The sequence below is a fragment of the Silurus aristotelis genome (assembly GCF_946808225.1).
Source record: "Silurus aristotelis genome assembly, chromosome: 26".
Classification (NCBI taxonomy): Eukaryota; Metazoa; Chordata; class Actinopteri; order Siluriformes; family Siluridae; genus Silurus; species Silurus aristotelis.
The window spans coordinates 2823095-2836931 of NC_139599.1; the positions used below are offsets into that span (position 1 = coordinate 2823095).

Here is a 13837-nt window from a genome sequence, read left to right on the forward strand (position 1 = left end):
TGCTTCGTACACCATCTGTGGCAATAACAGTGAATGTTTAATTGTTTTAGAGAATGAAAGTGAGGGTCTGAGGTGCGTGAAGCTCTTAAGGCTGCCTGGACTTCTGGAGAGCGAGCGCAGCAGAGCAGAGGGTCTGGTCGAGAAGATCCGAGAGAACGCCACCCTGCTGCAGCGCCAAACTCACTTTTACCTCTCTGTGAGTCAGAGTATAGAGTCGACTCCCTGCGAGTCAGATCTCTGCATCATTTTTTTATTTTTTTTATTTGACTCTTTGTGAGTCTCTGCTCAATTGAGTCAGCTCCATCTCTGAGTCGTCTTTTTGATTTTATTCATTTATTTATTTTTCCAATGAGTGGCCTCTTATCGAAATGGCCTTTTGAGACACTCTCTCTCTCTCTCTCTCTCTCTCTCTCTCTCTCTCTCTCTCTCTCTCTCTCTCTCTCTCTCTCTCTCTCTCTTTAAGGTGTAATGTTGATTTGTATCACAGAGATCAGAGTGATGTGATCCAAATGCCCTGACGTCTTGTTTACAGTATTTGTGTGTCGTGATAGGAACTGCTGGAATGCATGCAGCTTCTGCAGACTCTCGTCCTGGACCTCCGTCTCAAAGTTCAGAAAGAACTCGACAGGAAGAAGATTGAGTACTTTGAGGCCAAATGTGAGATTGGAATTCAGAAAATTAGGTATTTTTTTTTATTATTTTTTATTTAAAGACTATATGCACCTTCTCCCTTTTAAGGCAAAGTCAGCTGAAATGGATGCTAATGGAGATTATAGTATCCGGGTCAGTGGTGTTTGTGTGTGTGTGTGTGTGTGTGTGTGTGTGTGTGTGTGTGTGTGTGTGTGTGTGTTTAGACCTAATACATTAATCCTGGTACTAATTGTCAATTGTATATGTACAGGGCAGAGATGCTGGAGGTGCAGCTCGACTCTTACACACGAGATAAAATAGCTGCACATCAGAAAATCACGTAAGTAACATCCATCCATCCATCCATCAATTTCCTCCTCTTTCGTTTCATAATTTCATATTTTTACTTCTAACATTTTATTTTCCTTGCAGTTGTTTTCTTTTATATCTTTTTTTCCCTGTTGCACTTTTTGTTATAAATTTTTTACCTTTCTATTTTTTCTTTTTTTTTTCTTCCATTTTATTGTATTTTTTTTACTTTTGTTCTTCATGTTTTCTATTTGCTTTTTTTTTTCCTTTGCTTTTTTCTCTCATTTCTTTCTTTCGGAGGTAAATTAAACTATTGTTATTCACTACAGCATCACCTTTGCTTTCCTTTTCCTCTCGTCTCAGGGAGAAGCTAACGGCTGAGCTGCAGTTGTGCCAGGTGGAGAAACAGTCTCTGGAATCTAAACTGGCGTCCATCGAGATCTACGGCAGGGAGTTCGAAGTCCTGGCCGAGGAATATTCCAGATTGCGTCAGGAGGTCGCAACAAAATCCTGGGCACTGAAAGAATTTACGATGTGAACGATCACGGCAAGCAGCAGGAGGCAGTACGAGTTAGACCTGGTGTTCAGACTTTATCGCTATGCTTACTTTGCATATGTAACCTCTAACAGTATTAGTGATATTCATTTTGTACATTTCTATGATATATTACCATAATGGCTCTGCTCATTATTATAATTAAATTGTTTTATTAGTAACTGACTACATTTGTCTTCTTGTATGCTGAATTGAGGGGGAGATGAGGTAAGTATAAGGAATAATATTTATAAGGAATAATATTTAATTTCTTCCTAACAAATCAATGTACAACATTTACCAGCATTTTTTTTTTTTACATAGCTGACAACATTACTTAACATTAATTTTTATTTCGTTACTTTTTAAGATTACTTTGGATGATTCTTTTAGTTTGTAAATACAAACTTATTACACAACATACACACACTCCTATGTGCTGAAAATGCTTTGGTCTGAATTAATAAACTTTCTGAGACAGTTTTAATTGTGGAGAAAATATTATTTTGATATGCAACTTACAAAATTATACAGTTCTTTTCATAAGACTTAAAACAGTTATATATTTTCTCTTCTTCCATTAAAGAAGAATAAAGGTGATTATGGTTTGTTACTTCACTGTCGAATGTGTGTATATGTTATGTTTTTTTAGGCTGTTTAATCTTTTAGAAATTACTAAATAAAAACATTTGAATAAACCCATCATGTGGTTTATTATCATGGGGTGCGTTACTTTCACACACACTGACTGAGGCAATACAGCCTGTTCCTCCGGGCCGCGGGGTGGCGCTCTAAAGCAGAAAAAAACCATAAGAGGAGTCAGCTTTATGTTATGCTGTCTAATGTGGTGAAGTGTTTAATTTATATTTAAGATAGAATGGATGTCGTTATTTATCTCGTAGCAGCGGCGATTTTAGTTGTTCTGATCATTTTCGCCGTAAAGATTCGTGGGCGCACCGTAGAAGGTGAGTAAATAAAATAAATACATAAAAAATGCTACATGCTAACTGGCTGTTTCAGTTTAATAAGTCGTGTATGTTGGAATTTCTTGGCATTCTATCTTTTCGCATTTTAACTCATGATTTGCCTGTTTGTGTGCAATAATTTCTATCATTTCGTTCATGACTCGACTATTTGAGGTGGATTTTTTGTTTTTTGTTCAGTCGGTTCACAGACTCGACTCTTTCAGGCGACTCTGTTAGTATAGTAACCCAACTCTCAGGTTGCGCTGTGTCAGTATAGTCATGAGTCGGTTCACTGACTCGACTCCTTGAGAAGGCTCTAGCTTGGATCAGCTTGCTGAGTCGGATCTTTGGGTTTAACTGTGATGACTCACTAGGTACACAAACTTTATTGTATATGTTTGTGGTTTTTTTGTATGAGTAATGAAAAAGCTTTCACAGATTATTTTAAAGAATGAGATGGTCTGTTCAGAAGTAATGCATGATGATGATGTTAATTCATCTCTTCTTCCAGATCTTGCCAGCTATGAAAGATTTGTTCTTGTAAGAGAAGAAATCTTTCATAGCTGGCAAGATCTAGAAGAAGATTGAGATTAAATAACATCATCATGCATAGATGTCTTCCTTCACCACATCCATAAACCTTCTCTTACAAGAAGACACCGTTCAGTATCTTCATGTTATGATTGGCTTGATTATTTCTTCTTATGTGAACCATTTTTCTGTGCTGTTTCTCAGTAGCTGACCGTGAGGACCAGCAGAATGTCATTGCACGGGTTGCTGCACCACCCCGTGTGGCAGAAGATCGAGGAGCGGGAATGCCACGCCGTCGCCGAGGCCTCGACAGGATGATAGCGCAGAGACGTGCGCAGCAAGGCGCCGCTGAGATCGGTACAAACCTTTCCCATTCGTAAAAATCCTTTCCGTGGACCATTTTGTGTCTAAACCGTGTTTTGTCTTTAGAAAATGTTGCTCTAGAGGTAAACGAGGATGAGAATGAGGAGGATGAACGACCCCAGGCTGAAGAGAGACCTCAGGCTACAGGGAAAGTGGGAGCTAAGAAGCAGAGGAAGCTGGATGAAAAGCAAGCCAGGAGAGCACAGAGAGAGGTGGGACATCAGACATCGCTCCATTACCCAGTGTTTGAGCTAACAAGTAACAAAACAGCAACATTATGGAAAACAGAGTTATTTATAAACCGATTGCTTTAGACATTCAAGTTATTTATCTTTTTGCTCTGTTTCTTGCTGCTTTGGCTTATCATTTTTTATCGTCATCCTTTACTCAACTCGAATACTCCAGCTTTTCGAATCATTTAAATGATCACTTTGAGTTGACTTTTTGCTCCAATACTTGGCTCTTTGACTTGACTTTGACTCTTCTTTGATACTTGGCTCTTTGTGTTATCTCTTTGACTTGAGTATTTAAATCATTTGAATCATCATATTGAGTCATCTCTTTGAATCAACTCTTTGACTCGACTCTGATTCCATTCAAACATTTGGCTTTTTGACTCATCATTTTGTCACCTCTTTGACTTGGCACTCTGACTCAGCTCTAATACTTGCCTTTTTGACACTTTTTTGATTTGAGGATCATTTTGCTGCTACTTTTCCACTTTGATTTTGAATCTTTTTTTTTTTTTTTTTTTACACATTGTAACATGAGCACAAACTGTTGATTAAAGACAAAAACAAAACCAACACGTGTGTTATTTTACTTTCTGGAGGAAGAGTGTATAACGTTAATATGTACCCCTGTATGCGTGTGTGCCTCCGGCAGGTGGAGGTGGAGGAACGAGAGGAAAGAAAGCGCATACAAGAGCTGAGAGAGCAGGAGAGAAAGAAAGAAGAAGAGAAGGAAAGACTGCAGGAACTCAAAGAGGTAAGTGCAAAGGCCCAAATCTTTTCCAGCATGACAAAATCTAGTGGAACGTCTTCCCAGAAGAGTGGAGGTTATTATATCAGGAAATGGGGACTAAATGTGGAATGGGATGTAAAAAAAAAAAAAAAGCGTTTTGAATTTCTATCCAATCATCTTTTTTAAAAAATATATATATAATTTGTTGAATTAATTTTTAAAATAGCTCCTTTTTTTTCTAACATTTTCATTTATTCCTGTTGGTCCATCAGGAGGAGGAGCAGCGACGTGCTAAAGAGGAACAGGAGAAGAAAGAGGAAGAGGAGTACCAAAAGCTTAAAGCAGCCTTCGTTGTTGAGGAGCAGGGAGAAGCAGAGGAGAAGACTGAGCAGGAGGTGATCACTGATTTTTATTTATTTTTTACTTATTTTTAATGTATTTTTTAATTCTCTTTTAATTTCTCTAATTTTTCTAAAAGAGGGTCGTTCTTCGATTTGATGGTTTTTCTTTGTTTATACCTTTCAGTCACAGAACCTGCTTCAGGAGTTTATCCAGTATGTGAAGGTACAGGGTTGTTTTTTAAATGATTTTTTTCTTGTTTAGTTTCTTGTCTTGTTTCTCATTGCTCTGTTTGTAAGTGTTGAACTGCTGTGTTTTTACAGGACTCCAAGGTGGTGCTTTTAGAGGACTTGGCATCCCATTTTGAAATGCGTACTCAGGTACGTGTGTGTGTGTGTGTGTGTGTGTGTGTGTGTGTGTGTGCGCATCTCAATAAATTAGAATATCATTAAACAGTTGATTTATTTTCGTAATTCAATACAAAAAGTGAAACTCGTATATAATATAGATTCACCACACACAGACTGATTTATCTGAAGTGTTTTTTTCTTTTCATTTTGATGCAATTCGTTAAAGCATCTCTTGTCCATACCAGTGCTGTAAAAGGATGGTTTGTGGCCCTTCAGCAAGGCCCTTAACCCTCAACTGTTCAGTTGTATAATATAGATAACTGTATAAGGGCATTCATGGTAGAGTGGAGTTGTGTGGGTAAACTGGCTATAACCTGCTACAACAAGACAATTACAAACTTGCAGTCAGAAACCATTTTGTGTGTGAACCTCTCAATCTTTTGACCTTTAAGGTTGTTTCTGTTTGTTAAAGGATGCCATCGCCAGACTGCAGGACCTGATAGCGGACGGTTCAATTACAGGTTCATAATCATTACCATTAAGCTTTTTATTTTTTATTGACAATAACTAACCAACTAATATCACGCTCTGAGGTTTGGTTTAATTCTACTGACTTACTTTCCCCCTTCTCTGCAGGAGTGATCGATGACAGGGGGAAGTTTATCTTTATCACTCCAGAGGAGATGAACGCTGTGGCTCAGTTTATCAAACAGCGAGGAAGAGTCTCCATATCTGAACTTGTGCAAGCCAGTAACATGCTCATCAATCTCAATCCTGCCGTTCAGACCACATCCTGAACACACTCATTCTTTACTGATACACACAATAACATGATCAGACAAGGTGCAGCATTTCTGACCACATCAGTACCATCCTGAGGCAGCTGTATTATTTCTATTTTTAAATAAAAGTAGTCTAAAATACATTTACTGGCTTCATGATTCATTTTACATCTTCATTCACATGAAAGTCTAAAGTCTGTGTGGACTTCTGCTCTTATTGCATCATATTGCATGCATTTTCTCGGTTGAGTTAAAAATGCTCCTGAGGATCTCTTCCTGCCTCTCTCCCCTACTAGGACTACAGTTTGCATCTGATCACCATCTCTGCATACCTCAACATGGTTTACCCAGACAAGGATAAGGTTCCCTCTGAAGTCTGGTTACTCTAAAGGTTTCCTCCTTATGCCAGCTCGGGGAGTTTTTCCTTGCCACAATCGCCACAGGCTCACTCATCAGGGACAAACTTACTTATAAAGAACGTATTAATTTTTTTAATCATTTTATCACCACATTATCTGTGATCTGCTTTGAGACGATGACAAGCAAGGAGAATTCAATAAAAATAAAATAAAATCTGCATTTATAGATTTGATTGGTTTTTGCATAGAAACTAAATGAAAATGCATGGGTCTCTGAAAGACCATAAAAGTCTATGGGTTTCCAAACTTTTAACAAGGCGCTGTTTTGTAATTTCAATATTTAACCAATAATTATAATGATTAAATTAAACCTACGAGCTAATTAACATATGCGGTTGTTGTTTTTTTACGTTCAATAAAATTGTCTGCCGCAAGGTGTCGCTAAAGTCTTCAATCCCATATATTACTGAGAATCTTACGTAATGAGGTTCAGTCCCAAACGTCCTCTCGTTCCCTAAATAAGCACGGCTTAGGGAAAGAACACGAGAACCACAACAAGAGCAATAAGTGCACTTAATATTCGAGCCAGATGAAGCCAGGGATCACTCCTGGTTTTGTTTCGATCCTTCTGGATAAGTGGAAACGAAAATTATTTTGTTTTATTTGTATTTATTTATAGTCCAGTGTGTGTATGCGCTCAGGGTCACATGTCTTGGGCGACTTCCGGTTTTCTAAGCGACTCAGATGTTTTCATTGTAACACTGAGCTGTCACAGAGTTTCCTACCAAGCAGCAATGCGGAGTTGACTTAACTCATTAAATATAGACCGATCTGCTGATGTTGAGGAGAAGGAGATAAAATTTCACGCCACTGTGCAGGTCAGTGACTGTCTAATCTCATTTCTGTTCTATATTTTTCTGTGTATTGTACTGAAACCCCCCCCTGAATGCACATTGTGCGATGTCACGAGATTTTTATTTGCTTTTCCTGGAAGATCTTTTCTCCTGCTCTTTCAAAAACCCTATTAAATCCACTGGATCTTCAGGGTGGATCTGAGATCTCTGAGATCCAAATCCAACCAGAAGGTGAAATTACATCCTTGTGATTTGTATCAATAGCTTTCAAAAGTCTGGTACATTTGTCTCCATGAACATCATGTGATGATGATGATGATGGTGAACATGATAGTAAATTTTTGGACTTCTTCCTGGCATCTGCACCCTATTGTCTGAAAGCAAAATGGAGAACATGAACATCATTCATGGAGTAACGCATTACACAGCACATGACAATGTTTTTTCTTTTGTTATATGATACTATATAACCTCTATGAATGAGCTTTATAGTGCACTGATAAAGTATTAGGACACCAGACTTTTCCAGCCGTCTGTGGTTCTTCCTCAAACTGTTACCACAAAAATTAAAAGCACACATTTTGAAAGGATGTCTTTGGATGCAATAGCATGAAATTTTCTCTTTAATTGAACTAGGAGACCCAAACCTGTTTCAATGACAATGCACAAAGCCAGCTCTAAGTAGATACATAGGTTGGAGTGGAAGATCTCCTGCTATAAAGCTTCAAACTGATTGAACACCTATAGGATGAATGTGAACGCTGACTGCACCCCAGGCCTCCTTATCTTCTCACCTACATCACTACCTGACTTTGCTTACACCCTTGTAGCTGAATGAGCACAGATCTCCTGAAAATCTAGTGGAACATCTTCCCAGAAGAGTGAAGATTATAATGACAGTGAATGTGGAATGAAATGTGTAAAAATCACATACCAATTTTATAGTCAAGTGTCCAGAAACCTTTGTCCGTATAGTGTGCAGGGTTGAAATAAAATCAGATTTGCACAATTTATCTGAAAACTAGGAAAAACCTTTTTCTTTTCTTTTTTTTTATTAAAAGAACCTTGTCTGTTTTTTCTTCAAAATGTTGTCATCCAATTAATTAAGCTTGTTGGTGTTGACACTTTTTTCATTATGTATTTTTTTTTTTATATTTGATGTTTTTCTTTTTATCAAATTTATCTTCTGCCTTTTCAGACTAACCAATACAGTCTGCATGATGTTTAGGATTTATGGAACAGCTGATATAGAGGATATTGTGGGGCACTTCCTATCCTGCCCCTATGGATGAGCTGCCACTAGGATTTGAATTTAATAGAAGCAAGGAAGTAAAAATAAAGAATTAAAATAAGGCAAAAATGTTTGTCAGAATATTAAAGTAATAACTCATGATATTAACAATAGACTACGAGTCTGGAAGGTATAAAAAAAAAAAAATTTTTATAACATAATATACATTAGTAGTACTGAAATACCGAATTGTTGAATACAATAAGATATATGTTCTAAGTTAAAAAGTAAAGTTATTGCACAAGGCTTCTTATAAAGATTAACCTCCTGGCACTTCGATACACATTCCATCAGTGTTGAAGGATAAATGAAAGTCCTCCGCAATGTAATTTTCTCCAGCCTTTCCATTAATTTCTTCCCTCGGTCATACTGAAGTATTGTGAAACTTTTTTGTGAAATTTTCTATCCAACTCATGGTTCCGCTGTGTAATTGGTCTGGTAGAATCGTTGAAGAGTGTTGAGTAAACAGGTGTTACCATCTTGTATGTAGTAACATGTTTCCTTTGTTAAGCCGTACGCCTCTTAATTGAGCAATGCGATGATCATTCTCTTGTTTCTTTTTCTTTACGCAGCCATGCCGCTGGCACTGAGTTTATCTCCGGCTGCTGTGTGTCAATGCTTCACACTGGTGTCCCTCTGCACCTCCATCGCTGACCCAAACTGGATCCAAGTCCAGAACAGAACTGACTCGAACCAGCTTATTTACGGAGTGGCTTTTACACTACATGCAGCACAAAACCTCTCCAACACTGGTACCACAAACACACACACACACACACACACACACACACACACACACACACACCACTTTACGTCGATGTGCTTGGTGTAATGAATAAGTCACAGGACAAAATACATGAATTAGGAACATTGTAATAAATATATTTAATGATTAGAATCAAGTTTAAGGAAAAATTACGGCACTTAAGTACACAAATAAATAACATTTACTTTGTTGTAAATGTTATTTATTTGTGTACTTAAGTACCGTAATTTTCTGACTATTAAGCGCACCCAAATATAAGCCGCACCCACTGAATTTGACAAAGATTTTTATTTTAAACATTAATAAACAGCACCTGTATATAAGCCGCAGGTGTCTACACTGAAACTAATGAACTTTACACAGGCTTTAATGAAAGACCGTGTCTGTTACACGGCTTGTATCTAAACAGTAGCCTACCAAGAAAGTCATTGTTTACTGTCTTCCTCCTTCCTTTCACAACTATTTCTCTCGGGAGTTTTTCTTTTGGCATCGTCGTGCGTTTAAAAATCACCATCGGTGAATCTTTTCTCTCGATGCCGTGCAGCTCAGAACACAGGTGAAGTGTGTTTTCATGCCCGGTTGTTTTCAGCGTGACGAATGATTCACTTTTCCTGTAGACAGTCCGAGTGAGCGGCAGGTCAAACGTCAGAGGAACATCATCCATATTTATGATGTGGTGCGGCCCGATTCAGTGGGAGCGCATCTGATTTAATATAAAGAGTTTCTTTGGTTCACTTGAACCCGTTCGGAAATTTCTTTGGTCTAATGTTATGGGGTTCAGTTTTTTGGCTTGAAGTTTGTGAAATCGGGAAAAACCCAGGAAAAATCCATAAATTAACCGCTACGTTGTTTAAGCCGCGGGGTTTAAAGCGTGGGGAAAAATAGCGGCTTATAGTCTGGAAAATACAGTAGCTTTTTTGTGTATCTGTTCTTTACTGAAGTATTTCCATTTGGGGAGATTTTAACGTCACTAGTCGGTCCTTTTTATTTATGAGGATAAAAATGAACCCGGTCAAACACGCAGCAATCCACCAATCAGGATCGAGCGCACGCTCTGTTTTGAAGTTGTTTTGATCGGCACTTAGTGTATCTACTGATCGCCAACATACAGTTCAGCATCATTTCAACAGCAGGCAGAACATTTAGTGAGGAATAAATGATGAAGAAACTTTAGACTCGGATTCGCCACAACACACGTTTTTACACGATTTTTTTGAGGAAGGTTTTGAGCCCGCGATAATTGTAATAGATATCAATCAGTGTTTGACAGTGTTGATTAAACAGAGACTTGTGATAAAATAATGATAGGAACATTATAGCCATAATAAATCATAGGAGTTTGGATATATAGGCAAATACTTTTGTACTTTTACTCAAATGAAAGTTTAAAGGACGATTTGAAGTTAGAGAGTGTATCAGAAGAGGATGGGTTTAATTTGGAGTCTCGTTAAACTAAATTGAAATAAAACAAAGTTAAAAGCGTGTATATACAGATGTTTGCATATACTTATGATACAAACAAAAATTTTGTTCAAAATTGTAGAAGCAAACAGCGAAGAAGGGGAACATTGTGTAGCTTTGAATTTTTTTTTCTACGAAAAACTGCTTTTAACGAAGCAGAATCAGTTCCAGGTTGATGTCATGATTGGCATGTTGTCGTTCTTGTTGTTGTTGTTGTTGTAGCACCTCTGGGTGGAATGCATGGACTGGGCATGGATTTGCTCTACACACTCGCCGCTCTGTGCTACAGCGCCGTCCTGCTCTCCAGCTCCTCCTTCTTAGTGGACTTCATCGGAATCAGGTTCACTCGCCCCAGGCTGGTCGTGTCACTTCACATCTCCACAGGTGCATATTTAAACTAATTTACCTGGAAGTGTCAGGCTTTTATCAAATAAACGAGTGTAAAATCCTGAATAAAGGGCAGGTAGCAGGTACACGGTTCCTCAAAAAACATGCAGTTCTCTGTGCTGACTTGTGCATTGCTTTCAAATATAGAAACAAAAAAACTGCAAAACCGACCAATCAAATTGTGCCTGACCTCTGAGCTTAATGCACTTCTCCTAATGGTGAAGTCAGAAGAAGAAGAAGAAGAAGAAGAAGAAGAAGAAGAAGATACCACACCAGTCATATAACACTCCTACTGTGTCTAAAGAACCCTGTCTGGATCATTTCCTTATTGACAAACACTGGATTCTTCTATCTTAAATATATATCTTATATATATTTTAAACATTATTAAATATAAAATTAAATTAAAATTAAAGGAAACGGACTGGGATTTAAAAAAAACATCTCATAAACCACTCATAATGTGATCTTCAGTTAGAAGGTGGAGGCTCATGGGAATATTTTGCCAGGATGCCAAGATTCAAACCAACATGCATTTACACTACACTCAATTTCCCATCCACTTAATGATATAATGTTAGACTTCCTGTTACCAAACTACACTTTGACTGGAAGCATCGTTTAGTGCGAATAGTATCGTTAATTACGTTTCTAAATTATGTAACAAAAAAAGGTTGTGCTGATTCATAAAAGCAGTAAACCACTTCAGGGAAAGTTTTATAACGGTTAAGGGGGTGCTAGACACTGCTACGTGTGTAAAAACACACTTTCCCCTAAATAAAACGCTGTAAAGAGTTGCTTCTTGCTGTATTTTACACTGGGAATAAATATATACCATAATTTCCGGACTAGTAAGCGCACCCATATATAAGCCGCACCCACTGAATTTTACAAAGATGTTTATTTTGAACATAAATAAGCCGCACCTGTCTATAAGCCTATAAGTCTACATTGAAACTAATGAACTTTAAACAGGCTTTAACGAAAGACGGTTCCTGTAACACAGCTTGTATCTAAACAGTAGCCTACCAAGAAAGTCATTGTTCACTGTCTTCCTCCTTCCTTTCACAACAATTTCTCTCGGGAGTTTTTCTTTTGGCATCGTCGTGCGTTTAAAAATCACCACCGGTGAATCTTTTCTCTCGATGCCGTGCAGCTCAGAACACAGGTGAAGTGTGTTTTCATGCCCGGTTGTTTTCAGCGTGACGAATGATTCGTTTTTCCTGTAGACAGTCCGAGTGAGCGGCAGGTCAAACGTCAGAGGAACATCATCCATATTTATGATGTGGTGCGGCCCGATTCAGTGGGAGCGCATCTGATTTAATATAAAGAGTTTCATTGGTTCACCTTAACCTGTTCGCAATTTCATTGGTCTAATGTTATGGGGCTTCGTTTTTTTTGGCTTGAAGTTTGTGAAACTGGGAAAAACCCAGGAAAAATCCATAAATTAGCCGCTTTGTTGTTTAAGCCGCAGGGTTCAAAGCGTGGGAAAAAAGTAGCGGCTTATAGTCTGGGAAATACAGTAAATAAATTAAATATGTAATGCTGAAATGTTTTATGCCTGAAATCCCAATTCACATTAAGTCTCCATTTGCTGTTATAATCACCTGAGTAGATGTTCCACTAGGTTTTGGACTGTACTTGTGGAAAATCATTCCATGACAAGGGTGTTTGTAAAATGAGGTACTGTTGTAGGTGAGGTGAGGAGACCTGTAGTGCAGTTAGCGTTCACATTCATCTCAAAGGTGTTGAAGCAGATCTTCATGGAACAGGTTTCTCGGTCTCCTAGTTCAAGTGAATGGAAATTTTCATGCTACCACATCTAAAGACGTCGGGTACAATTGTGCAACTTTGTGATAAAAGTTTGGGGAGGAATCACATATAACTGGGAATAGACAAACGTCCCGCTAGATTTGTCCATATACTTTATGTCCTGATTTATATATTTAGTGGACACTTCTCAGACAATCAGAAATGGGTATTCTGTCTGGTCAGGATATAAACAATAGATAAACACATGTCTTGGTGTCCTGGGTGTCTAGATCTTTCCTCCACAAATCATACCCAATTGTCTTGTGTCTGATTACAGCTGTGATGTGCGGTGCGGTCCTGGCCGTGAGTGGGGCGTGTCTCTATGTGATCAAGCAGAACGTGCAGAAAGGGAGAACAAGCTGGGTTTGGAGCACGACCTCGGCTCCACCCGGCGGAATGAGCACCTCGCCTGGAGAGAGCTTTTACATCGAGATACTGGCGCTGTTCTTTTCTTTAATGGCCAGCATCTTCAGCTGTACTTGTTCTCCGGAGTCCTTCGTTCCCACCCAGTTCTACTCAGTGGAGCATGAGGACAGAGAGAGGGAGTGTCTCATCACTGAGCCGGGACCAGACGAGGACGAGTGGGATGACTGAATAGATTTTTTTATACCGAATAAGACCACTGTGCAATGTTAACTACTCAAGTTGTTCAGTAACTTGTCGTGTTTTAAATTATAATTATTATCGATTTTAACAAAAAGCAACCAGGAGATTTTTATACACTTCAACATGGTCACCTTTTTACCACAAAAAAATAGAATCTAAAAGGACCAAAGAAACCGTAAATAAAAGATCTCTGATTTTATTCTGTTTCTAGCTTTTCCTAATATTTATAAATAATCTATAACAGGCATGCTGTTACAGGAAAATAATAAATGACACAAGGTTACTGTTACTCACAAAGACTTGTTGTTGTTTTCTTTTCTATAACAGCGTGTCCCAGCGTGTATTTCTCTTTCTGTCTGTTTTTCTCATGTAATAAAACAAACATGCATCTTTTCATGTTACTGATAAACTACAAGGCGCAAAGTCCTCTGTGCTCCAGACTCCTGAGAAGTTTTTAACGTTTTATAATTTAACCTTTCACAAAGCTCTGAAACTTCCCTCAACGTCAAATAAATACATTTTGTCTGACACAAA

At 38.2% G+C, this 13837-nt stretch overlaps 3 protein-coding genes across 4 annotated transcripts in view; all 3 read left to right on the forward strand.

The window, feature by feature from the left end:
* The window catches only part of haus4 (HAUS augmin-like complex, subunit 4), a 4566-nt gene extending 2390 nt beyond the window's left edge, over window positions 1-2176 (forward strand). Inside the window, exons 7-10 of the mRNA XM_083531047.1 lie at window positions 51-196; window positions 552-682; window positions 902-970; window positions 1303-2176. Coding sequence (XP_083387173.1) covers window positions 51-196; window positions 552-682; window positions 902-970; window positions 1303-1477 — 521 coding nt within the window. The 3' untranslated portion in view covers window positions 1478-2176. The remainder of the gene's footprint in view (window positions 1-50; window positions 197-551; window positions 683-901; window positions 971-1302) is intronic.
* A 66-nt stretch (window positions 2177-2242) lies between these two features.
* ddrgk1 (DDRGK domain containing 1) lies at window positions 2243-5908 on the forward strand. 2 transcript variants are annotated; one of them, XM_083531049.1, is made up of 9 exons: window positions 2243-2439; window positions 3178-3327; window positions 3400-3545; window positions 4219-4320; window positions 4569-4691; window positions 4822-4860; window positions 4959-5015; window positions 5458-5506; window positions 5622-5908. In XM_083531049.1, the coding sequence occupies exons 1-9, from the start codon at window positions 2352-2354 to the stop codon at window positions 5780-5782; spliced, it is 915 nt and encodes a 304-aa protein (XP_083387175.1). In that variant the 5' UTR covers window positions 2243-2351; the 3' UTR covers window positions 5783-5908. The 2 variants fall into 2 exon arrangements, with proteins under 2 accessions (XP_083387175.1, XP_083387174.1); XM_083531048.1 differs by having other exon boundaries at window positions 2244-2439; window positions 3175-3327.
* Window positions 5909-6617: 709 nt separating this feature from the next.
* Window positions 6618-13837, forward strand: LOC310720563 (uncharacterized protein). The gene is made up of 4 exons (XM_083531221.1): window positions 6618-7004; window positions 8844-9023; window positions 10721-10882; window positions 12975-13837. Exons 2-4 carry the CDS (start codon window positions 8846-8848, stop codon window positions 13289-13291), a joined length of 657 nt encoding a protein of 218 aa, XP_083387347.1. The 5' UTR covers window positions 6618-7004; window positions 8844-8845; the 3' UTR covers window positions 13292-13837.